Source organism: Anopheles moucheti, chromosome 3 (assembly GCF_943734755.1).
Source record: "Anopheles moucheti chromosome 3, idAnoMoucSN_F20_07, whole genome shotgun sequence".
In the NCBI taxonomy this organism is placed as follows: domain Eukaryota; kingdom Metazoa; phylum Arthropoda; class Insecta; order Diptera; family Culicidae; genus Anopheles; species Anopheles moucheti.
Window position 1 is genome coordinate 21196602 of NC_069141.1, and position 24911 is coordinate 21221512.

General features: G+C 43.2%; 1 protein-coding gene across 1 annotated transcript in view; it reads left to right on the forward strand.

Annotated features, from left to right (window-relative positions):
• Positions 1-4004: 4004 nt before the first annotated feature.
• Positions 4005-24911, forward strand: part of LOC128305101 (kinesin-like protein CG14535) — an 87940-nt gene continuing 67033 nt past the window's right edge. Inside the window, exons 1-3 of the mRNA XM_053042402.1 lie at positions 4005-4096; positions 4473-4563; positions 4764-6214. Coding sequence (XP_052898362.1) covers positions 4005-4096; positions 4473-4563; positions 4764-6214 — 1634 coding nt within the window. The remainder of the gene's footprint in view (positions 4097-4472; positions 4564-4763; positions 6215-24911) is intronic.

The following is a 24911-nucleotide window of genomic DNA, read 5'->3' on the forward strand; positions in this document are numbered from 1 at the left end:
AACATTTTTCTTGATTTATAGAAAATCTCTCTCACAGTTATGAAAATACTGGAAAAAAATAATATGCTCATGCAAACACGCTTGCATACGGGCGGACACAGTCGCAACAGACGCAACAACAAAAAAACTGGAATCCGATCACCGAAGTGAGATGTAAATCACTGTCTGCCTAAATTAGGCCACCATCCGTAAACAGCCAAACACGAGCCAAAGCAAAGAATCGCAGCCACAGAACACCGTACACGGTCGAAGAAGTCTTGCCAATAGCCTCACCAGCGTGTGTCCGAAAGGGTGAAGGGAGAACAAAATTCCCAAACGAAACTTAACCCAAATGCGTCGTCCGCGGATAGCCACCTCGACACCAAACCCCCCCCCTCCACTGCATGGGTCGGTACCGAACCAAACCGCAACATTTGCATGTGCATTCGAATCGGTGCGCCTATATTGCACACACCGGGTGAAGCGTGAACTTCTCCATTCGGCATGCACTGGCGCGACACGGGCGCGAAATCGAACCCCGGGACCGCTTGACCCCTTGTCAAAGCAAAATGACACTAATGCTCCCGCGGGGCAACCAGCGCAACCCGCGTATTCATAATTTATATTGCGCGCGAGCTTTGGCCACCCCCCCTCCCGCTCTCCTTGGGGGGAAGAATGTCCTTCGTGGAATCGCTCGAAGGGTACCTTCTCCCTTTTACGAATGCCAAATAGTAGCAAACGCATCGCGGGCTGCTTTCGCACTGGTGCGGCAGATACCCCTGGGGATGTTTCTGGTTTGGTGAATGTAGTGGTGATGTAACCCGCGCACCGTAAAAGGACTTTGGTGGTCATTAAAATTGTTCTCGATTTGAGCTACATTGTATGTGATTAGGACGGGTCGTTTCGGAAGATTGGACGTGAAATGAGCGCTGCCCGATTGGGTGTGAAGCGCAACGGAGAGATCGTTAGATGACTAGGTCTGGTGAGCAAATAGTTGACAAGCGGTTTTAGATGATTCGTTGTCAGTAAAGGTGGAATCTGTGTTAATGAATGGTTTGCAGTTAAATTGCAATTGACATTTCAATGATGGTAAATGAACCTACTGTGTTACTTGGCATCTATGGCAGTATAAAGATATTTGTTTTAGAGTTTTTGAATAGTATTAGTTGATAAGCTTCAATCAAAAGGAATTTGGAGAATAATTTAGTTATAATATAATTTACTAACAACAATCAGATATCTCACAAATGTAATCCTCTACATTGCTACTGATACACCGTTCACGATGATCAGGTCAGCAATTTGTAAACCCATGTCCGTTTACACAAAAGCAAACGTCCATCAGCGTTTGTCCAGCGTTTGGTTTTCCGCCTCCAAAACCAAAACCACGCAACAGAAACGGTGGCACATAAAATTAAACAAATTCTTTAACCCCCTTTTTGCCCCAACGGACTGCTACCAGAAATGTAGTGTGTTCTGCACAGCGGAAGAGATTGGAACGTAAAAGACGAACTGTTGAACCATCATCGACACGACCCATCATCGACACCCTCCCCCCCTCTGGTCGATGTGCCGTGCGAGCATGATTAAATAAATGCAATAATTCTCCGAATATGGGCAGAAGATGAAAACCGAGCTGAACGATCCCCGGTGCCCGGAAGAGTCTTCGCGCAATGTAGGACGAGTGATTGATTTGTTTACTTGCCTCAGGAAGCAAAAACCTATCCCTGGGCGTGTTTGTCGGGTGGGCTCATGGCACCCGACTCCCAGGCACCGAATCCGCTTTTGATGTGTGTGATGCTCTGTTTCTCTGGAATGTTTATTTACCATTCCTGCCATGTACGGCCTTCGGGTACAGGGATGCTGGATGTTCAAAATGCACTGAAAGAGGCCCCGAAAAAAAAAAACAAAATCGAGTAGCTTATCTACCAATAGAAGATACAAACGGTTAACAGCTCGATACTGCTTATTAATGTCAGACCCATGGCGAATCGTTTACTCGTTCGTTTGTCAACCTCCAGCAACACGATGCCCCGGAGCATGTTTGCCCACAAACGGATCGGTTCGAACGTTTAATAAGACATCACCGAGGGCTCCGACACTGAAAGAGGACCACTCAAAAATTAATTCATCCATTTTCTGTGTTTTTTTTTCAAATTTCGTTCTCTCTTTCTCTTACCAAACCATCCACTTGTGGCTATCTTTTGCAATACTATCGAGCACCCTACTAGCGACATCGTGTCCCAGCACTGGGATGGAGGTCAAGTCGAGGTTTCGGCGGTGCGTTGCTACATCACCGAGGAGGACAGCAAACCTTGTTGACGGTTGACGGGGAACGCCTCCCAACTGTCAATTCGTAGCCGTGGACCGTGGAGGAGATCGACGCGAAATGAGATTTTGTTTCAATATGTTTTTACCGCATCTCGCAATGTGGAGCGTGAAAATGGGCAAACCATATTTGTTTGCTGTCCGCTGTATTCTTGCACAATCCGCTGGCTGTGTGGTTCAATCGGGTGGATAAACGTACGCTTTATAAATGCGTGTAACAGGTTGCATGTAATCGTTCGCTTGTGATAATGAAGAACCCTTCAAAAGCGGCCTTAATGATCAACTGCTTAGGATCCTGTCTCAACCGAAAGGAAGTTGAAGTTGGGCAGTGTCGAAATGTTATCACCAGCATCTGAAGGTCCCTGACACGACGACATCCGTCACGAGCTAAACGCCAGTGTCTCTGTCATCGTCGTTCAACCCAGTCACAGACCCTCATCGCAACAGTCGCGCAGCGTGTAACATTAAGGGAGAAACATATGGCACTTTTAGTCCACAGGCACAGACCAGGCGCTCGGTGTTCTCTGTGACAGGCATGACGATGACTGCACGATGCATTAGGCAGTACATTAGACAGACTTCAAGACCATTTCTTTAGCACTTGTCAAGATCGTTGTCGTCGCTTCGTACGTTCGCTTGTGGCAGGCACAACTTAAGGTGGCTGTTATGCGATCGTCTCGTCTCGAATGAAAAGACCCGTCTGCAATGAAAGCGAATGCCGATTGGTTCCAGTGGAGGGTGTGATGATGCTTTCCGATCCATCGAGCGCATTCAAACTTAACCGCTGTGAAAAGTTTGAAAAGAAAAGTTCTAATGAATGGTCCGAAGATGGCAGGCGGGATAAATGATTGATTTCTAAACTCCAGAGGTCAGCTTGCTGTTGCTAAATTCGCAATGAAAATCGAGGTCGAAAGGTTTCTCACCACAGGGCCGCGGTCACGGTTCGTGACGGTTCCGGGAGCTCTCACGGGTGAAATTTGAGTAGCACGATCTTACGCGGTGCCGAAGCAAAACCGCTCATCTTTCAATGGAAAGCGAACGGCCCCCCGACTCAGCCGGCACATTGTTAATGCAGTGATTCATGGGTTCCCGGTTTTCCGTCATGCAACGTGTAGCATCGGTTTTCATTACACCATAAATCAGAAGATTCCATTTCCACCCCCGCGAGCAGTTTGAAGTGGTTGATCATATTGAACTATTAAAATAGGTCGTTGCTGGTGTCTTTGTTCGCGGGTGTTGCGTCTGCTTATCTGCGAGAAGAATAATTCTGGGGAAATCTAATTGTAAAACCACTCGAAATGGATCGGTTTTGTGGCACGATCAAGCGTCAACTGTGAGTGATCTTGGTTCATCGCTAAAAGTTAGGGTGTTACACACTAGGGCACCGTGAAGGAGGTGCTGGTTTCATGGCATAATGTGAAATATTTCATTTGGCGATCAAGTGCCGGTGGGAAACGTAGTAATGTGATGCAATTTATATTTGTTGAGTGATTTTTCTTACTCGCAAAATTTGGGTAATGTCCTATATATTTGTAAGACTTTTTTTTTCTAAATTTAATAGTAATAATTTCTAATGTTTAATAACAATTAATATACGTAAATGATTACATTAATATGCACTGAATGTAAATAAGTAGTTTGTTTTTTTTTTATTCTACAGTCCATCAATTATTTTCACAAAACGTCATATTCATGAAATGGACCGGAAAAATGTCGCAAAACTTTCAACAACGGGAAGCACTAGAAGAAAATCTTCCTTCAAATCGTTTGCTCCAAGTGAACCAAAAGAGTGAGTAGTTTCTATTCAATCATTTCACTGTAAATACGTAGCCTACAAAATGTTTTAATAGATTGGACAGAAGCGAAATCATTTTTTAAAGTGAAATTTAGACACAAAATGATTAATTCAAACATGCCTCATATTTCTCTTTCATCTTATTGTATTTAATCTTCACTTCTGAAATTCCACTTTGTTTTGAATCCAAATCCCACGCGAGGAAATTTTATAACCTGCTATCAAACCCTGCATTTTCAAATAATACGCCGTAAATGCTGCAATCCGCATGCATATCGACCCGCATCACACTGCCATTAGGCGCGTATCATAGCAACGCAACAGCGATGGGATGATGATTCATCAGCATGCACGTTCTTTTGATTTGCAGAACCCAACCGGATCGTAGCGGTGGCAAGGTGGAACGGAACGCCAGCGGCATCCCTATCCAGCAAAACACCCTGCACTATGCAGCCAACTTTGTGAGTATGCATATTTGTCAGGCTTTATTGTTCGACGCATCAAATAATGTCACTCTCACTCGGCACAAAGAAGAGCGTTCCTTCATCAGCCTTTTGCGTTACGGTGCCGGATTCTTATTTCGGTGCACTGTTTGACACCGGCCAACACACACATACACACACACTAACACTAGTTTTTAATTAAACAAAATTCTTTCTAGGCCTCGGTGCATCGTCCCCGGCAGATAAGCAGCATAGCGGCGATCAAAAGAACGGCCGGCCCGAATGTGGCGAATGTGGATGGTTGGGATGCGGCGACGGTCGTCTTTGGCGTGGACCCGGACGGCCAGCAACCGGGTCAGAACGCTTACCCACACCACAAGCGACACCCGAAGTACGGCACCAGCAAAGCCGTACCGATGCCACAGCGCCCGGAAGCGCACGGGAATAATGGTCCGATAGGCCGATCGAATGCCAAAGTAGCTCTGACGTACACGGACCAACCGGCCGGCCGAAATCTGCACCCGGCCGGTACCGGTGTCGGCGGCGAAAACAATGGCAGAATATTTAATCAACCGGCGCTTCCGCTGCCGGTGCAGATTCCGAATCCTTACGCGTATACGTCGTCACCTGCGGTGCCTTCGGTGACGGCACCAAATTATGGAGCCCAGCAGTTGGCGCACAGACCGGCACATCAGCTACCGGTAGCACAAAAGACTGATTATCTGCAGCCGTCGTCGTCTGGTGGCATCAGACAGGGCGTAAATCAAAAGTCCTCAAGCTCGACAGCCTTGCCGGCCGGGGTCGGAGATGGCTGTCGACGGTTTGCTGCTCAGCCGGCCAGTTTCGGGACTGGTAGTCGTTTCACGAAACAGCAATCAACCATGGCTCCGGCCCAAAGCGGCGCTGCTGCTGGGAAGCTAACATCGAAACTGCTGAATGACATCTACGAAAAACACTTGTTGAGCCAAACTACCTTCGAGGTGGGCACGAACGGGCTAACCAGTTCGTCCGCAGCGGTGAAAGCACCCAACAACCTGGCACCTGGCAAACACAACTCCTCTTCGGAAGTGACTCGAACGCTAACGAAGAGTGACACTCGGTTGCGTGCCACGTCGAAAGCGGCGGGAAAGGAAGGCCCATCCGTGGCGCCGTACGATGCAACCCTTCGAGGTGCGGAAACGGATGAACATAATTTGTACGAGTCCGTGCGCAGCAATTATCACATATACGAAAAGATTGACTCGCGAAGATCTTCCCTCGGCGGCACTGTCACGCCACCGGTAGCGTCGTCGGCCTCGTCTGCGGCTTCCTCGCTAGAGCAGTACGTACGCCCGGTGGCTCCACATCTAGCACCACCACCACTGCATCCTCGACCCAAGTCGCATCCATCCGGGGGGTTAGAACTCGAATCGAATGTCACGCCACCCTCGACCGCCGTCCGTCAGATCAATCTGAATGAACTGCAAAAATCGATACAGTTTAAACTAGCGCCGAACAGTTGCGGGGGTTCGAACGTTCTTTCGCCGATCCAGGAACGTCCCCCATTACCACCGGCGATCGGTAGCAGGACCCTGCTATCACCACAGAGAAGCTCATCGACGCGTTCTGAACGGGTCAATATTGCACTGGAAACGGCCAAAGCGATTGCAACAGCAGCGTACATCGAAAGGTGAGTGATGTTTATAAGCATTATCAAACATCTATCCTTATAATATTTTCATCACAATCGCGTATTCAAGTCAGAACCCACAGGTTTTGTTGAAATCTTAGAATAAGTGAAAAAAACTTTATCATTTTTCTCCAAATTTTCTCAAATATTCTATCAGATCTGATTCAAAAGTAAGTTTGATTTGAAAGAATGCTTCTACCTTCAAGACTAGACCGCGTCCAATCCTTCAAATCCACCTTGACGAAGAGAGATTCGTTGCTGACAAATAAATCAGCACAACAGCTCTTCAGTGGGTGTGGGCGGATAAATCTGACAGCTTCCCGGCGTTAATGTGCCACCAGGAATTCCTACCGTCAACAGCAACCGATCCTAATGGTGGTAACGCTATGCAGAGCCTTGGTACGGCAAAGACATAATTCAATCCGATTAGTTCGAGAGAGAGAGAGAGAAAAAAAGTACCACAACTCCTAACCGTGTAAATCCACCCCGTGGTACGAGTAGCTTTGCTGTCTGCCCATGTGCCCTGCAATGCTGAGGTGAAAGTCAGCGATTTGTTTGAACATTCTTGTATGCTGCCGTACCGAAACAAAAGAGACGACTACTTAAGCCGTCCAAATAAATAACGCTAATGTTTGCTCATAATGCGGTGACACTCCAAACTTGTCACCCGGGTGCCGATTTGTTGCGGTTGCGTCCCTAGTTGTGTTTCCCCGATCGTGAAGATCGAATCACCGCGATCGCGGAGGGAAAACTGGTGACTTTTCCGGACATTTTGAGTGTTGTTGAAGGACAAAAACACGGAAAAGGTAGAGCTCTCTTAGTGATGGTTTGTTTTTAATTCTCCCTTCCGCTTGAAACCATTCTAACGAGGTTCTAATTTCGGAAAAAGGTTACATTAGTGTCTCCATTGGGGCAGAAACGCTCCAGTTCCCCGACTGGTAGAAAACAGCACAATAAATTTACGAACTGTTCAATTCAATTAGTTACACTGTTGGAGGGGTTCTTGTCGGCTTCCAGGTCGGTATCGGTTTGAGTAAAAAGTCGGAAGCAGGTGAAGGTGAAAATTGTTCCAACCAGTCACGTTACCCGATCGTCCGTCAGGCGTGGTGATTCGGTGTCATAAATTTATCACAATATCACATAATTCATGCCGTCTCGGGGTGATGTTTTGTCATCCACCGTCAGCGTCTGTCCACAACTACACACAATCAGTGGATGTGGCTTTGGATGACAGAGATTGTACAAACATGTCGTGGGGCTAGACAATGGGTTTGATGAGATGAAGAAACAGTTGCAAGCATTAGCCCTCTTCGGGGAGGACGATGGCTCCAAACTGTGAAAAGTGTTTGACTGTAAGGAGCCACACAACCAACTCGAAATTGATGGCTTCAGCAAAGAGTTTGTTTCGGAAATACTTCAGAAAGTGTTTGTGCAACCTTACAAACCTTAAACAATTTTGAGGTTATCATTTTATTTGACTTCTTTTATAACTTTTTCCAAAACTTAAATATTATTTACGCCTACGTCAGTTTGTAATTTTACAATGTTATTTCTACGTAAATTGAATAGTTTCCAAATAGAACTTAAGTTTTTATGCAATTGTTTTGTTTATTTTCTTAAAAAAAGGTTGATTTAATATTTTAAAGTTTTTGTTACTTTTTAAACGTCGTCATTTAACGTTCGTTTTCGTACTCTTTTTGAACTTATTTTAATGATTTAGTGCATGTCTCTTATTTGTATCTTTTTATAATGTTTTATTGATGTATTTTATAACTTCTTTTAAAAATTGTACAATTATTTGAGAAAAAATTAGATTGAGAATTTGAGCATTTATTTCCTTTTCATCAAGCCTTTTTGTTAGTTTATTTTTAAATAACAGAACATTTTCGATCGTATTTGATGTTTCAGTACCTTTTTGGTACGTTTTAGCAGAATCAAAAACTTATGCATTCAACTTCTCTAAAAGATGCATAAACGCAACATCACCAATGAGCCAGAGACTATCCAGAAGCGAAAAAAATGGCAATGACGACGGTTACGATCATTTTCGTGGTCACCACTGGGCCGCCGGCAGCGGGTTTAACCCTGCATGGTCATAAAAATTGTTTCACGAACGTCAAAACAATCTGCTTGCCGGACAAATTTATGTGCGAGCACTTTTCCTTTGCCGCCGTGTTCCAACCATAATGAACACGCACCAAACACGGCCAGAAGAGAATAGAAGCGAAAAGTATGATCTGATAAAACTTTGCAATTTTCGCATTCGCTTGGTTTATTTATTTTGCTTTCTCGACATGTAACGTTGAAGTTTGTTTTTTTGTTTTTTGGTACATTTATTTGGTTTGGTTTATGTCTGTTCAGAAAATCCATTTTTTTTACTATCATGCTCCAGGCTTTCCTTCACCGTTCATGAGTTATGATTTTGCGGTAGCATTCTTTATTGGGATGTGACACATTGCTCTTTTGTACATGCGTGTAAGTGTATGTATATTTTATTGAGATGTAAAGTAAGTGCAGAGTTGTTGTTTATAAAGTGCGTCGTTGTGAATTTCAAGTAGAAAATATATATTTACGGTTTAATGCATTCACAGTCATGCCATTGCTGACTAGATGGCAGATGTCATTACTAGCAGAAACATTTCCACCATGGCCTACTCGGCACCGAAACATCCTGCCGATTAATACATTTTCGTTGTTCAACGTTCCGCGAAATTGACGAAACAAGCTCATTCCGGGCCCCGTATCCAATCTTCACACCCGGCCAAATATGATGAATGCTGTTAATTGTATATTTTATGGGCTTTCAAGATGAGTTTGTTTTCCAACACCAACACCCCGGGCCCAGGGGTCGATAGTTCGGTCGAAGGTCGGTGACAAAGTTACGCGCGAATGATTTACGATGCCGCCCATAGACCCAAACAAACATTTGGCTTATTTGTTGGCTGTGCAGGGGCAGCTAGCTGGCTACAAAAAGACAACCGTACCAATATGCACATTCTGCGCTGTTTATTGACTTTATGAACGCTCTTCAAAGAAAACCATATGGTTTTGTGCGTCGTGTGCGACGAATGGTTTTAAAAATTAATTATGTCTCGTGGCGCGAATTAAGCCATCCCAGGCCGGGAGTGCTGGTGCGATCGGTGGCGCCTTTTTTATTTAAAACGCTCGCAGGATGAAGGATGCGCATGGTGTTGTGATCAGTGGAGGATAATGAAGCGCATAAATTATCTCACGATCGGAGCTCGTTGGGACATTCTTGTGTTGGTTGCTATTTGCCTGGATGACATCTGAGTGATTCATGTAGTACTGTAACTTTGTGGTTAGGCTACAATGTATGTCTCGGATGACACTGAACCTCTGAACAAAATGTAATACAAAGCCTTAATTCTATGGATTTTATTTATTTTTTACTGGATGTTGGAAATACCGGACCGCTCACTTTTCTTCAAATTGTTTTAATTCATCCTTAATTGAAAAAAGAACTTGAAATTATGTTAGTTATTAGTTATGAGATGCAGATTAGATGATATCTGACCTTATTAGAATGAAATAATAACAGTCAAGCAATCCTCTAATGAAACGCATTAAATTATGCAATATATAAAATACGCTATACGCTTGTAAGGCCTAAATTAGTCCTTTCATGTTCAAACCTTAAATTTAAACATTGGAAACCTTTCGAAGTGAACATAAACATAAAGATTTTTCGTCACAAAAACACTTGATAGCTCTCGGGCCAGAAGGACGGATTCAAGCCGAAAACAAATTCTTCAACATATGGTTCCCACATTCATGCTACACCTTCAAGCGATATCATATTACAAATGCTCATGTAATGGTTTTGCTATGTTGCATTTCCTTGTACTATTCGGAAGCGTGAATGATTCCAGTGTGCATCTCACTACTAAGAGTTCGTAACGCTTCTAGTCCCTTTCCAATCAACGACAATTCTAACTAAGGCGTGAGTTTCAAATAATTAACCCCATCCAAGGGTAGCACCCCAATCGAGCGTGAGGTGTCAGTTTCCAATTAACTACACCAAAACATGACACTTTTCACCTTGTCACCTTCACGTTGTCTCAAAATTTGTAACTCATTCGCTGAACGACCTGCCGAAATTAACCGGTAATCAATACCGTCTTGCCAGTTGTGTAGCTGCCGCTGGGTAGCATTTGTTTTACAACTTCTCCAAAAAAGCACACCCAATAGGATGCAATAAATGTTCGAAAGTTTGGGGTCGGGTTGGTGTTGGAATCGATTTGTTTCCTTTCCGAAGCGGATGGAACAGACGGTTGCACACCGGAACGGAAACCGGATAGTGTTCATGTGTGTGCCGCCCGCGCCAGCGTCACGTGAAGGGATCGGAGCGAAATTTTAGGAAATGCATTTTCCATTGCATCGCCAAGTACTTAGCCGTGGTGCTTGTTGTTTTCGGATGTTTCGTGTACACCAGGGTGCTTTTCTGGGGAGGAGAGAGAAAAAAACGACCTCATCCGCGTCTATCCGTTTCCAAAGCGGATGGTTTTATACGTGGAGTTAAATTTCCCGATCCGTGGGTGAGTCAAAAGAACAAGCTCGGTACAAAACAAAACACAAAAACAAGAGAGAGAAAGAGAGAAGACACCACCCAAAAAAAGAGGCAAAACGGAACCCATAAATCCGAATTATCGCCGTGGTGAAAATTTATGGTACACTTTGAAGCGAAAATACGGCAAACGAAAGGATTGCCTTCGTGCGGTGGAAAAATCCCCCGCGAGCGTGCAAAGCACGGGTGGGAAAGCGGGTGGAAATGGTGGAAACAGTCCCAAAAGTCGAAACGAAATAAACAAATTTACGGCAAACAGTTGTTTTTGTCAAACTGATTTGAAATATTTTTGTCGTCCCACCCAATCGGAAAAACGTATCTGTTTTGTGGCTTAGGTAAAGGTTCTATGCTCTTCCTGTTCATTCCCCCTATTTTTCGCTGACCTTTCATTCTCTCCCGTGCACGGCAGCGCATGCTTGGATAGTTTTATCTCTTTGACAGGTGCATTCGTTCGGCGGAGTTTTCCCGACCAAATGGTTGGAAAAGCGCGGTACAGCCAAACAAAAAAAAAAGAAAAAGGTCGGTTTATCTGCTTTTCATCTGCGGTAGACGAATCACCTTCAAAACAGCACCATACCGTGGAAGAACTGTTAAAGTGGTCCATGCTTTCCATGGCACCGAAAGTGGCCGTACGTGTCTGAATGCGAATCATTACAAGGGACATTGTGGTTTCTGGTAATTGTTATGGGAAATGTTGTTAAAAACGGTAACCTTATTTCGATTGGTTTCCTTTAGTTTGTGGAGTTTGAAGGAGAGTTTTGTTAGGGAAATTCCTTGACCCTCTAAAACACTTTTTGTTCGATCATGTAATGTTCAGCGAAGAAAAGGTGTAACAAACGAATAAAATAAACGCGATCATTCGCGCTCAGATCAACATCACCATTTACTTCCCCCATCATCGTACTTTGATGTCCTTTCGAAACAGTTCGCCTACTCATTGAACCGATGTCACTTATCCGTACACAAGGTGTACGGTAAAAAAAGCCTCGACTGTTTCGGTTGTAAAAATGAGAGATAATTTAATACCATGCATCTGGTTCGGCTGCACGGCTCTGCCTATAAAAACCTTCAACCCCCGAAACGTGCTCGAACGTGCGTTTTCATGTTCTTCGAAACGAAACAATCACGCACAGAACGTGCGTATGAGTCACGAATTCTTAAGGGTGGCAGTTTCCACGATGTGTGCGTGTGTGTGTGGAAGCTGTCGGCTCTTACACACTTTAAAATTGACACGTTTCCTTTTATAGGATCATTTTTTAGGCTGCAGCATAACCGGAAGAAGTTTACCTCTAACATAGGCGCTAGGCGCATTCCGTACGCAAGCCGCTCGATCGTAAATCATGTCACGGAAGGTTGGCGCAAAAGGGCCTTTTTTTCGAACGGCAGTAGCAGGCACAGGACGACCGATGGTAAGGTAACCATCGAAAGGAGACGACTTTTTTCCGTGACAGGCCTGTTGTGCATTACGGGTTACGGGTTGGTTGGGTGATTTTGAAGATGGATAAATCTATTTTCACATTAACAGCCACGAGTTGCAGCAGTTTGCACGTGTTGTTACTATTGCCACCGATGACTTATCGTGCGTCATCGTAGGAAGGTATTCTTTTTTTTATCGATTCTTTTACCGGAATGTTCCTTCCCATATCACTTTGGTGTTATTCTAAAGACAAAATCCTGTGCTCCCTTAGGGTGGGAATAAAGTACCAAACAAGGATATGATTAGCTGCAGTAATAAATTCTCTAGTGACACTGCTATTAGTTTCCTTTAAAAGATACCAATAATATACATGAGTGTATGAACATGTATGTAAGAGCAAATGTATTTTTTTTTGTTTAAGAAAATTGTCTTAAACTTATTTAAAACGAACAAATCGATGTATTAATCTCCTTGAAATAATTTGATTTTTATTTGCTGTATATTTGCCTCAAAGATCCTGAAAGTACGCAATTTTTATAATATGTTAAGCTTATAATAATCTTCATCAGCATACTTATTCCGCTAATACTTTTTTTAGTAAATAAAGAACATTTACTACTACCTTTCCTTTTGTACAAAAAAAACCTTCAAATACTGCATAAATTAGCTTCATTTTGTTCGCCATTAGGATCTATACTGTTTAATGACTTTTAGTGGTTTAGCTGTTTATTGCCATTTGCAAGCTCAGTACTATTCTTAAATGTCCTTAAATAATTTGTTGCATTTGTACATACTCCAATAAAATAAAAGCATTTATTTTATTGTCCATTGATAATTTTTACCCTTCCCTACCAAAATCATTGTCAACATCCATCTTCCCATCCGCCAAACGATACATTCAATCTAAAAGAGCAAACGTTTGCGTCTTTTTCACACATGGAGACGCTTAGTTCTGGCAATGATAAATACGTATTCCTTTGTCTTTTTAAGCTCTTCAGCACAAATCGGAGTAGAGTACGTGGTATTAATTTAGCAACAATTAAGTCTAGATTTATGACTTCCCAATGTGGGTAGAATGGGCCGCTGCTGCTGCTGGACATTCGCTTCTCATATGCGTAGGTGACCTGACCTGCTCCCTACTCCGCTTATTTGTAATTCCCTTCATTTTCTTGTTTTTTTGCGCCACCCAAGCAAAGAGCCACACCAAGGTTCGCTTGAGGGGTTTAATCCCACCCTGCCAACCAGTATGGTGGCATTTTCTCAACCTACCCAGTAGCGGTAAGCCGGACTTAAGCAATGGTTTTAAGTTGAAGTGTAAATATTTACACTCCTGCAAATGCACGGACCGCGGCGTGTGCGAGAGACAGCTGCAACAGATCGAACATTCCGGACAGACAGACCGAATTGCCGTGTTGCACTGATGCACCGCAATGGACAGTGGGGATTTTTTTTCCGGCCACTCCATCTATTACAAATACCAATGTTTTCTCTTCGTTCCTATGTCGGTGCGTGTGTTCTAATCGCTCCTTTCCGGGCGTCCCAAAAACACATTATTTAAGTAGGTCGTTCCGTACCGTTTCTTGCGTTTTAACACGAGTGAAATTCGTTTCGAAAAGGTTATTTTTTGTGGATGCGGGTAATTATGATGCGATCATCTGTGTTCATTCTCATCTCCTTTTTACCTGCTTATGGTGGTTCCTGTTTTTCTGCTGCAACCATCCAAGCGCGGACTCGTTAGTCTCATTTTTCTTCATTAATTAGTGATATAATTAATAGTTGCTCTTCTCACACGCGAAAAACGCGTGCCCTGTGTATCTGCTATTTGGTTTTTCCCTGTGCTCACACACACACAAAAGAAAGGAGTGCGTCCCAAGCGAAGCGCCATGTAGATACATAGGTGAAGATTAACAGGAGTCACATAAATACACGAGCAATGGAAAGAGAGATAAGTAAGTGCAGTGATCAAACGCTGTCCTTCCGGATGGAATTCCGACATTTTCTGTGCCTAATAGCTGTCTTCCGAGGTGACAGTCCGTGGTAAAAATGAATAATGAGTGCTCTTTGCTGTTCGTAAATGGGGTAAGAAAAACCGCAGTTAAAACGCATGTTCTAAGCGATGCCACACATGCAGCGGAAGGTAGATAGCAAACGAAAGAATAGAATTAATTGATATGATTTATTTCTCTGCGGCTCATAAACCATAAACATGCCGTTGAAAGAAGCTTCCATTACATTTCCGATTGATAATGGCTGAAAAACATTTTCCACTTCGTCCTACTCAGACGCCAAAGTTTTCCATTACTACCATTGCTCCTTTCATCTGTTCTCTGGATTGTCAGAGCAGAATAATTCTTCAGTTCTTCAACTTCTCCACCACTGCTCTCGGTAAAGTTTATTGTCAAGAAGAAAACAGCCAATTTTCCTGTTGTGCTGTGTGTTGTGCCGGAATGGTAAAACAATGCGGGTCATTTTTATGCGTTACTTTCGGTGAAATTTCCTGTTCCACCGCACGCAGAAAGGTGAAAAAGGCTACCGTGGAATGTTGCTCCGAGCTTCGAGTGCACATTTTTATCTGACCAATTACGGGCACAATTTGTTTTCGAGAAGAAGTCATTCTGGCGTTCATCTTTATTTACCGCTTTGAGTTACAGTGGAATTTGTTCCACATTCTTTTGATAGTTGGAGTATTTTTAAGGTCATTTAAAAGGTTCAAACGGTTCATAAAAAATATTGTTTCAGAAAGATTCGTATCAGTTCACGCTTTTTGATGATTCTACGTAATAAATTATAATTATAAATTTGACGAAATTAATGCACAATACTTATCAAACATTACTGCGCTTTATTGCAAAACATTTTTACTAAATTAATAGAATGAAAATTTCTGGAACATTTTTCCTTGTGAGTGCCCATCGGTAAAATCACTTCCATCATGGGAAGGTTTGAAGTCACTCAATCTCACAGCCACACCGCCTGGAAGAACTGTTTACAAAGTACGTTTCCAACCACACTGCGCATCACGTGGCTTTGTTTTGGGTTTCGAGCAAAATCACCCAAAAACCGTTTCCACATTCCATCGCTGCGTCGCGGAAAAACTCTTCGGGCTCTACGGTTTGGAAGGGAAATCTCCCATTCAAACACTTTCTCGCGTTCTCTCTCTCGATCGTTCTCACTCTCAGGGAATGACAAGCTCCATAGCATCACATAAACTCGCTCACCGATTTTTCCCGGTGAGTAAAACGGTTGGATGACAACATTTTTGCCCGCACACGGTACCGGCGTTCCGCACGGGAATGTCGACCATATGTCGACTTTAGGCCGACTGGAAAATGTACCACCCCGAGAGCGGCAGGAAAAACCGGAACCGGTTCGTTTCGTTGCTTCAGTTGCATTCGAGACGCGTTCGACGTAGCACAGCTGCACGTTCTCGGTTTCGTCGCGTTGTTTTCTCGCGTTGTCGGGATTGCGTCGATGTTGTCGGACGTGAGTTTATCGGGGAGTATGTTTTATCCGAAGTGAAAAAAAATGACGCCGTGAAGAAGAAATGGGCGAAATATCAATCGAAACATCATAAAATACGGCTTTCTTTACTGAGGTGATTTTCCAAGCGAAACGTGACAAATTCACGTACCGGAAATCGTAAACTCACTGCCGAAAAAAAGTTCAAAATTGGTAGTTTTTTTTTTGGTAAAACTGACTGTGTGGAAAACTCTAGCATCAATTTAGTTGGCAGAAAGCAAAAGACGATCGGAAAATTGGAAAATTTCAGCACATCGATTTGAGAAAGTTGAAGGATAGTTAAATCTATTCCACTTATCCTTCTCGTCCGTGCGAATTCGTGTTTGTGTGTGTGTGTGCGGGAAAGTGTACGTGTGTACGAAGAAAAGTAACGATGACTACTGTTTGCACACGGTGAAGGTGTGATTTAGTGCCAGTGTATGTGTTGCCAGAATAGAAGAGAAAAGTGGAAATTTTTCGAGTCAAATCGATCACATAATTCTTCGCAGGCGAAAACGTGACCCCAAACGTAGTGGAAAAAGTGGAAAGGTTGCGGAAAAATTTTACACCCGCACAAATGATTTTCACCTCACCAAATCTAGCCGGTAGCTTTCCCATTCCAGGAGCTTTGGGTTTATCTTCCGGATTGCGGGTTGTGTGTAAACGCGTGTCTGTATGTGTAGTCTTCTAGTGTGCCAGCGATGAGCCTGACTGTAACCGGAAGGAACAGGGAAACCCCTTGGCTGAAGCTTGCAAAATTCGTCCGATGAAGCGCCGACGACGATGATGATGATGTTGACGATTCGGTGCCACTCGACGGCACGGTCCGGTGGACATGGTGAAGCTTTTCCGATGCCTAGTGCCGCACCCGTGCCGCAAGGATAACGGCGGCGACACGATGTTTTGGTGGGCCCGTTGTCGATGATAATGCCCGCTTCGTAACGTGAATCGAGTGAAATCACAGCCATCCCGGGACCTGATTACACGGCTGCCGTCGTACAACAAATTTTACATCAACCCGGCCGAACGACACGCCACGCATAGTAGTGCTGCTGCTGCACGTGCTTCGTTAGCAGTGCTTGCGTACCGGTAGGTGCCCATTGAGGTTAGGTTTGATGCCGCTTACATAGTGGCATAACTCGATCGAAATCGCATAGCTGTGGTTGGGTTTTTTTTTTGGTGGGCGTAAAAAAAGTGATTTTGAAACAAGAGAAAGCGTTCCGATTTTGTCTGTGCAGACCGTGCAAATGATAGTAGCGAGTGAAAAGCGTGGAAAACAAATCCTTACAAAAACGACTACTGGAAACAAAACCTGGCGCGCGTGAATCATCCTGAACGTAAAGCCAAATTTCATCAACTGCTGCAGGCGTCTCCATCGGGTTTTCCTTTTTTACCCTTTGTGCGAGCGAGTGTAAGCGCGTGTGGGTGCTTCTGTGTTAGTTCTGTGAGTGTGTTTGCCGCACACACACAAATTCCCGGTGAGACTCAATTAAAATTATTAAATTGAAGATAAACGCAATAACGCGAATGGGTACTATTTGACCGTGGGATGGAAGTGTATCAAAGCTACCGTAGCTGAACGTACGGGAAACATATTTTCCCTTCAATCGTAGCAATCAACGCCAGAAAGCTCACGACTCGCTTGCGAAAACAAAAACGAAGTGAAAAGTTCTGAAAGTGAATAAACAAAACCGGGCCGTTAGCGTACAGCATTTTTTACCGCACCTAGCAACAGTAAGTAAAATCTAAACTGTTATGATATCAGTCCATTTTGAAGCTTTCTGTTGTACTGAGGGTTTCATTTCTGTGTACACATATTCCATCAACTCGGTATGACTTTGACCCAGGTGAATGTTGGCAAACATTCTTTTTGCCATCGTGGGAGGTTGGGAATTCGGACAGCCATGTTTTATTTTTACGCTTTTTTATGCTTTTTTCGCTCTTTTTCGCCTTCGTCGGTATGGAGATTAAGTTGGAGAGATTTTATGTGGTGCTTTATTTTTTTTACATTCATTCTTCTTACCCCCATGACGAAGATGAAAAATATACTTTCCATATACCATTTGCATGTTTCTCCACCCTCGACTCATTGCTTTCAGTCTCCTCCGGTAGCAACTTTACCCTCGGGTTGGATATTTTGCATTTCATGTTTTGAGCGCAGAATGTTTGACTCAACAGTTTTTGTCTGCCCTTGAACTGTCCGGTTTGGGACAATCGGATGTAACACTTGGAGCTACCGGAAACACAACCGAAAGAGATGCCGGTTCATGTTTCGTAACGCGGGCAGATTCCGAAGGAGATTGACCGGGTGGCCAGCAGGGCAAAAGAGAAGTGGAAATAATTTTCCATTTTTGCCAACTGCTCAGCCGGCCATTCCCATGGTGCTTCATGGCAAGATGCTGAAGGACCCCGCTATGGAGTATGAAGCGCTACAAGTAGATACGAGCTAAGGGAATGCTGAGAGTCTCAAACAATGCATTAAAAATAGTATTATTGATTTTTGTTTCGCTTTGCTGACTGGCTGTTGCGAAAGAGATTATTGAGATATGTGGTTGGTATCTTTTTTTCGGATAAAAATGAATCGGAATGGAGGGTGCAATGCACGGTTTGATAATCAAAATCATTTTATTAAAAGCTAGAAATTGTATATGAAATTTATTACCAAAAAACTAAACAATAATAAAGATGATTGCGTTTAATGCTCTTTTATTTAAGTTATTTATTCACTCTTGATTTAGTTTAATTGATCGGAAAAAGAGTTGTAATTCAACATTTCTGCTTTTTTGATTTATTTTCCATGGGAAGGCTCTTTACAACTCCTGGTAGTATGCAATTATCAAGAGCAATAAAACTTTTCAACGTAGACGGTATTTGCATAGCATATATGTAGGCGTTTATACACAAAACTTACCGAAGCTAAGAACCACAGAGGGAAATCATTCCACAGTTTAAGTATGTTAACATAACGGTTTATACTAAATCGTCTTCAGCCTCGGATCAATTGTATGCATTGTTTGAAAGGTTTGTTTCAAATAGATTCCGAAATATAAAAAGAGTTTCGAGTTAAATCGTTGCTTTTATCTGAAGTAAATCATTTCCTAACAGATACGAACTTTAAAGCATTGCAATTAATAAAAACCTTCACACTTTGCCATCCTTTGGAATCGAATCGAATTTACTCAGCGTGAAGGCATTTCACGAGAGCACCCTTTACGCTTGGCAAAGATTTTTCCACCTGTCTGACGGCTTTTCAGCAAACATCATTCACTCCATTTCAACAACGACATCTCCTGTGTGCTGAGGTGCAATGATTCCCACTGACAACATATGCACGAAGCGCGAAAACCTTCACCCATTGCACAAAAGGCACAGAAAAAGCAAACAGAATGAATATCGCAAAAGTAACATTTATTCAGCAGCAGTTCATCAGTCGCGATGGAAAAACACATACAGCCACGCTAGTACGGTATCGCCGTGGTGGAGTGTTTCGAACATATGCACTTTCCACATCGTTTAACTATGCTCGAAGCGGGAAGATGATCGTACGATAATCCTCGATGCCGACGATGAGAAAAGGAGATGGGCGGTGATGAAGCGCTTCCGTTGCCAGATTGCTCGTGCCTGCTTGCCACGACGGTCAGGCTCATAAAAGTGTCCCTTCAGCAGCGTGACGTAAATGAGAGTAGGCTAATGAAAGGACACTATCCAGATGGTTTCCTCTGGACTCCAACCGGAAGGAAAACGGGGCGATACGCTTACGCCACGTTCACTAGATCGTTCCGCTGGGACTATAGATTGGCGTAGCAATAATAAGCGTCTCGGAAAATATCGATTTTAATTTACATTCACTTCGCCCACCGCCCGACTCACGCCCAATATGAGCTGTGCGAGCGGACACACCACCGGTTTTTATGATGCTCGGTGCCACGATGCACCATTATGCGCCCGGAACCGCAGGGCCGGTCAGCGAATGCGGCCTACACTTGCAGCCCGATAATGGTGTAACGATAATGGTGCGCGTTATGTTCCAGTTCGTTTTTGCAATGCGAGACCGCCCATGTTCGACATGCAAAACGCTGTGACGCTCCGTGTAGCAGTCCGGGACCGGGACGGATCGTGCCACCACTGGTCAGCGTTAGACAGTTTCCCATGACGGGGTGCCGGGTCTTTGGAAACGACACAATTGATTATGTGCGTGATTTGCGCTTGTGGTGAAGAAGCTAAAGGGACCGGTAGTGCTGATGCATAATGCTCGTTATTAGCATGTTCGCCTTCACGCAGAGCAAATTTCTTTGTGACAAGCGTATTGGTTAAATATTTTGATTTGATGCAGTGTGTGTTTGTATGCTGCTTGACGGAAAGGAAGATAAATAGCTTTCAGGTTGGCTTTTCCTTTGGGGGAAAAAGTATTGCAATGTATGGAACAAGAACGTCACAAGTGGCACGCTTTACGACACTGTGTAGGAAGTGTACACTTTTTTGTGAAAGTGTACATATATTAAAGTTTAAAAAGTATTGAATATGTTTAAGTTAAGGCCATACTTCCTTCTTAAAATTCTTTAAAGTAGACTACAAGGCGGCAAGACTGACTGCATGACAAGAATTTATATATTTCAATTGAATTGAAAGGCAGAATATTATTGTACTTTTAGTCAAAAATTGTTTCTTAAATTATTTATTTCCTCTGCCAATTTTCTAATCCCACATCAAGAAGTACTTTGGACGATAATTATGCAACGCTCCGAAAAGAAGCCATTTTTATATTTATTATTCAACGTACTATTTAAAATATTGACCATGTCATGAAGACATCTACAAAAAAAATTGAAGACAATTTGTTTTCTCAAGTATTTATTACAAAAATCTCGAGTTTGTTTGATTCTGAGTGCATTTTATCCTGAAATTTGCTTAGTGAAGCTATGCCGATATTTAATAGCAAAATTGAATACATTAGCGCAGCCAGGAGATTGGTAGTAGAATTGTTTAATCTAATTTATTATTCATTTACCTAAAGATGATCATCGAATTACGCTACCTTTCGCATTAAACTCAATCATATCCATCCTTTCGAATATGCTTTCCGTAGGGATACGCACCCACTAAGCTATTAGTTATGAACGATATCAAGCGGAAAAGCGACTATCAAAAGATCGTTCCATCCCCGAGTAAACGAGTGGAAGGATAAACGGTTTAAAACCATCGAAGGTTGTTGGTTATTATATTAAGCATCGGAAGCAAACGCACACATCGTACGAAGACTTCGTTCTCCGTTGCATGATGAGAAAACCATCCACAGCTCATCTCGCCCAATACACTGCGGAAGGAATTTCTCTATGCAGGGCAGTATGTTATGTTTCGCCCGATTCCAAAACCAGCATAACATATCATCCGTACACTCCTTTGCCTAACCTATCGACGGTTGCTTCTCAAAGCTCTAAGCCTCAGCAGCAGCTGAAGGCTGAGGATTGGCATGTGAGGGGAATAAAAACATTCCCATTTTGAGAAATGTTCCGTATTGCTAGATGGTAGTCCCCGGAACGCCGGCAAAGCCCGAAACCCATTCCCGTACGGAACATATGTTGCATGAAATTATTATTGCTGACTTTAGACTTTTGACTGCTGATTCCGGGAGAGGTTTCTGCTTCCACGGCCCCATCTTGCCATGTCTGTTCCTTTCTCCTTTTTTTGCAAATGGACGAGAGTCGGTTTAGCTACCGTGTCGTTCCCAAGGGACTGTTTCTTCGCAAGTGAAGATGCTTCCTTTGCATCCACGGAGTGTTTGTGTGTCACGGTATGCTTCTGCATGAGCATGTGTGTGAAGGGATGGCTTTTTCTTTTCTAGGGCAAAATACAAGGCCAACAGAAACCCGCACGGTTGTTAGGAGTAAGCATATCATGCAGGAATTTAAAAGGATAATAGGATTTTATTATTACCAAAGTTGCTGTATATTAACATTTTTCCACAACCATCGACATTTGTGCAGGGAAGAATGATGGGAAGAGAGTATACACGGTGGCAGAAACTCCCGAATAGCTTGAGGATTTTGAGAAGTTCTCCATTTTGCAACGCAAGGCAATGTTTTAGGTTTGGGAAGCTGATGATTTCAAGTGTTTTTTTTTCTTCTCCGTTTACCACCGGATTCCAACCTTTGCTTCACAGCGCGTCACGTGTGCTTTATGTCTTCCGGGATGGTCCGATTCCGGGCCGCAGTTGAGCATTTAGTGATGGAGAACCTTTTTTATTGGGAAACAATTTGGTTCTGTCAATTTATGAAATATTTGTTCTCCATTATCTTGGTTAAGGGTAGAAAATAGGTGTTTCTCCTAGAGGGTTGAGATGAGGAACTTCGAACTGATAGCAACAATGGCCTACTTTTTTATTTAATATTAAATACAATAGGGTAACATTATAACTTAAAGCTTTCGATACAAATAATCCAAAGTGGAATGGACCGTTGTGAAAAATCACGAAACATATGGTTCATTAATCCCTTCGCTAAACAAATGGCAGCGCTGAAAAACCATACCCAACGTATTCGTTGGCGCGTCATAATCGTGTCTGATTGCGAAAGTGGTTTCTTTCAGCTGTTGCTCTTAACTCCCGAAGATTTATCCTTCCTGCAATGCTTCCCTCAACCATCGCACTGGCTCCAGGAAATAGACCAGACGGGGAAAAAGGTCAATCCGAAGATGATGCGCTGACTCAGAACGCTGCTTCGGGCAGTGCAGAACAATATGATATATTGGAAAAACAAAACCTCACACCATGCGCGCAAAGGAAAGTGGACGCAGGCATAAATAATGCGTTTGTTTATCGTTTTCTTTCACCGCTGGAGCGTTGCCGTAACGAAGTAGCAATTTAATTGCTGGAATTCCAAGAATGGAACACCTGGATTAGTATGGCTGGCTTAACGTCAGCATGATGGATATTGATTTGGCATTCGTGTAGGTTAATCTGTTTCGGGAATGGCGTGAGAGTAGTACCGGTACATTTCAATGTTCCAAAAACATTGCATACCTTTAGGCGTTTACGGTGAAAGATCCTTTCAGAAAGAAGTGTCACGAAAAATCAAGTCGGCACAGGAAAAGTTTCTTATCAATCACAATTATTGGAAAATTAAATCTCAACTCCACCGTATCCATCAATTTGCGGGATAACTTTATATATGCGGGATATGGTTTCCATTTATTTTCGTTCCCACCAAAAACTGCCCTGTCTGCAGCCGACTTTTCATTACATTATGTTGATCCATAATAAGAGGAAAGAAACAGCAAAACAACACCCACACGCATACACATTTCAATCGGTTCATTGCCACCACTCAATCGTAATTTAACCGATAAATCCCATGTCGTCAATCTTTTGCCATCCAGTTTTCCAGCTGATCTCGTGCGGTAATAAATTCCGACCGATAATTGATAGGTAATCAATTCGATGCGTACGGTGCATTAATTTACCCCCGTGGTTGCGGAAAACCTGCCCGGCTTTTTCGCCACCACCCGCCTTCAGTGAAACACGTCAATTGCACAAATAAAACGCACATATTTGGGAGAGCGATAAAAAAATGGCTTGAAACAGTTATATGTGTGACGTGGTGAAAGAACAAAAAAAAAAGCAGCACAGTGTGGTATACTGTAAATGCATATTTGCACACAAAACCTAGTGTTTGAACGAGTTTTCGGTGCCATTTTTTTGTGTTGTTGTTGTTGTTTGTGCCTGCGAGGAAAACCGAACAGTGGCCGAAAATAGATTATCACATCAAACGATTTTCACCCATAAATTGAACAAACAAAACATCCCCCCCCGAACGTTTTGCCAACCCCGAGCGGCGAGGTCTGGAGGAAGTGTTTGCATTTATTTGGACCGGTAAAGTTTGATTTTTCGTACAAAAGGAAATTTATTTATGCAAATGGCGTTCGGTTAGGCTTCCAACCGTGTGACTGTTGCGCCACGAATGGAACTTTATTCCCTTTTCCCCCCACTCGTGGGAATCGTTTGTAGTGTGTGGTCGATTTTTGCATACCAAATCTCTGGATTGCATGGCGGAATCTCCTCCGTTCGCGATGCCGCTATGTTATTATTTGATTTGCAATAATACTATTTTTATATCGTTTGTCATCGAACGCGTCACCGATCGTGGGGTTGGTTTCTTTGCGGGCAAAAAAATGTTTCCCAAACATCGTGCCATTCGCCGATGAGTGCGGCAATGAATTCTTCACACCGAAAACTGTGACCATGACACTGACGGTGACGCTTTGGGGCTGCCGGGTGAAAAAACAAACGGGCGTTACAACGAGGACACCTTTGGACTGCACCGATAGACCCAATGGACCGGAAATGCGTTTGCGTGTGCTACTCTGTGGTACGTGATGCGGTCAGTGGTTCTGTCATTCGGATCAGTGGTCGGGCTCACAGAGAATTCACACGGTGCTTTTATTGTGCTATCAGTTTTGGGGAGAAATTTAACAAAATGATTTCCAATGCTCGAGGTTGCCTTGCTGGCCATGCGAAACGATTCATAAAATTGCCCAGAGCGGTTGCATGTTGAATGTTTGGGAGCAATGGATTGGAAAGGTATTTGCACTGCTATTGAGTGTGGAAAAAAATAAATGCTATGGAGACTTTGAGGAACTTGAACATTATATCTTGCTTGTGTAACTGGGTGATCAAGAATTTATTTTAAAAACAATTAAATTTAGAAAAATCACGTTTAAGTTGCCAAAAGATCGATCACTTTCAACGCATCGAATTAATATCTAAAATAAATCGAACAATTTGCTAGTCCAACACTGTACAACTTCAATTGAATTCTGCTGCCTTCAATTCGCACAGCATTAATCTCGCTTTAAAACAATCCCGGCTGGAAAATCGCTGTATGATGAATTACCACAATTTAAACGATCCAATTTCCAGCTTCCCCCGCGTTGAACCTCATTTTCGCAAACTACACCCCGGCACGGTAATGTTGCCCACTCACTCAAAGCAAGCAAACCACGTAACGCGATAACGCTCAGCCACCCGTGATTTGCCACCAATCGATAGTAACTTTTGCAACTTTAAACGGTGAGCTACGGTGCAAAATTAACTTAAGTGAAGTTGTCACCATAAATTACCCTCTAACCTGGCCCTGGGTTCGGTTCACCTGAAGTTCAACGGCGGTAGTAGTGGTAGTCTGGATCCTTCCCGGAACCATCCC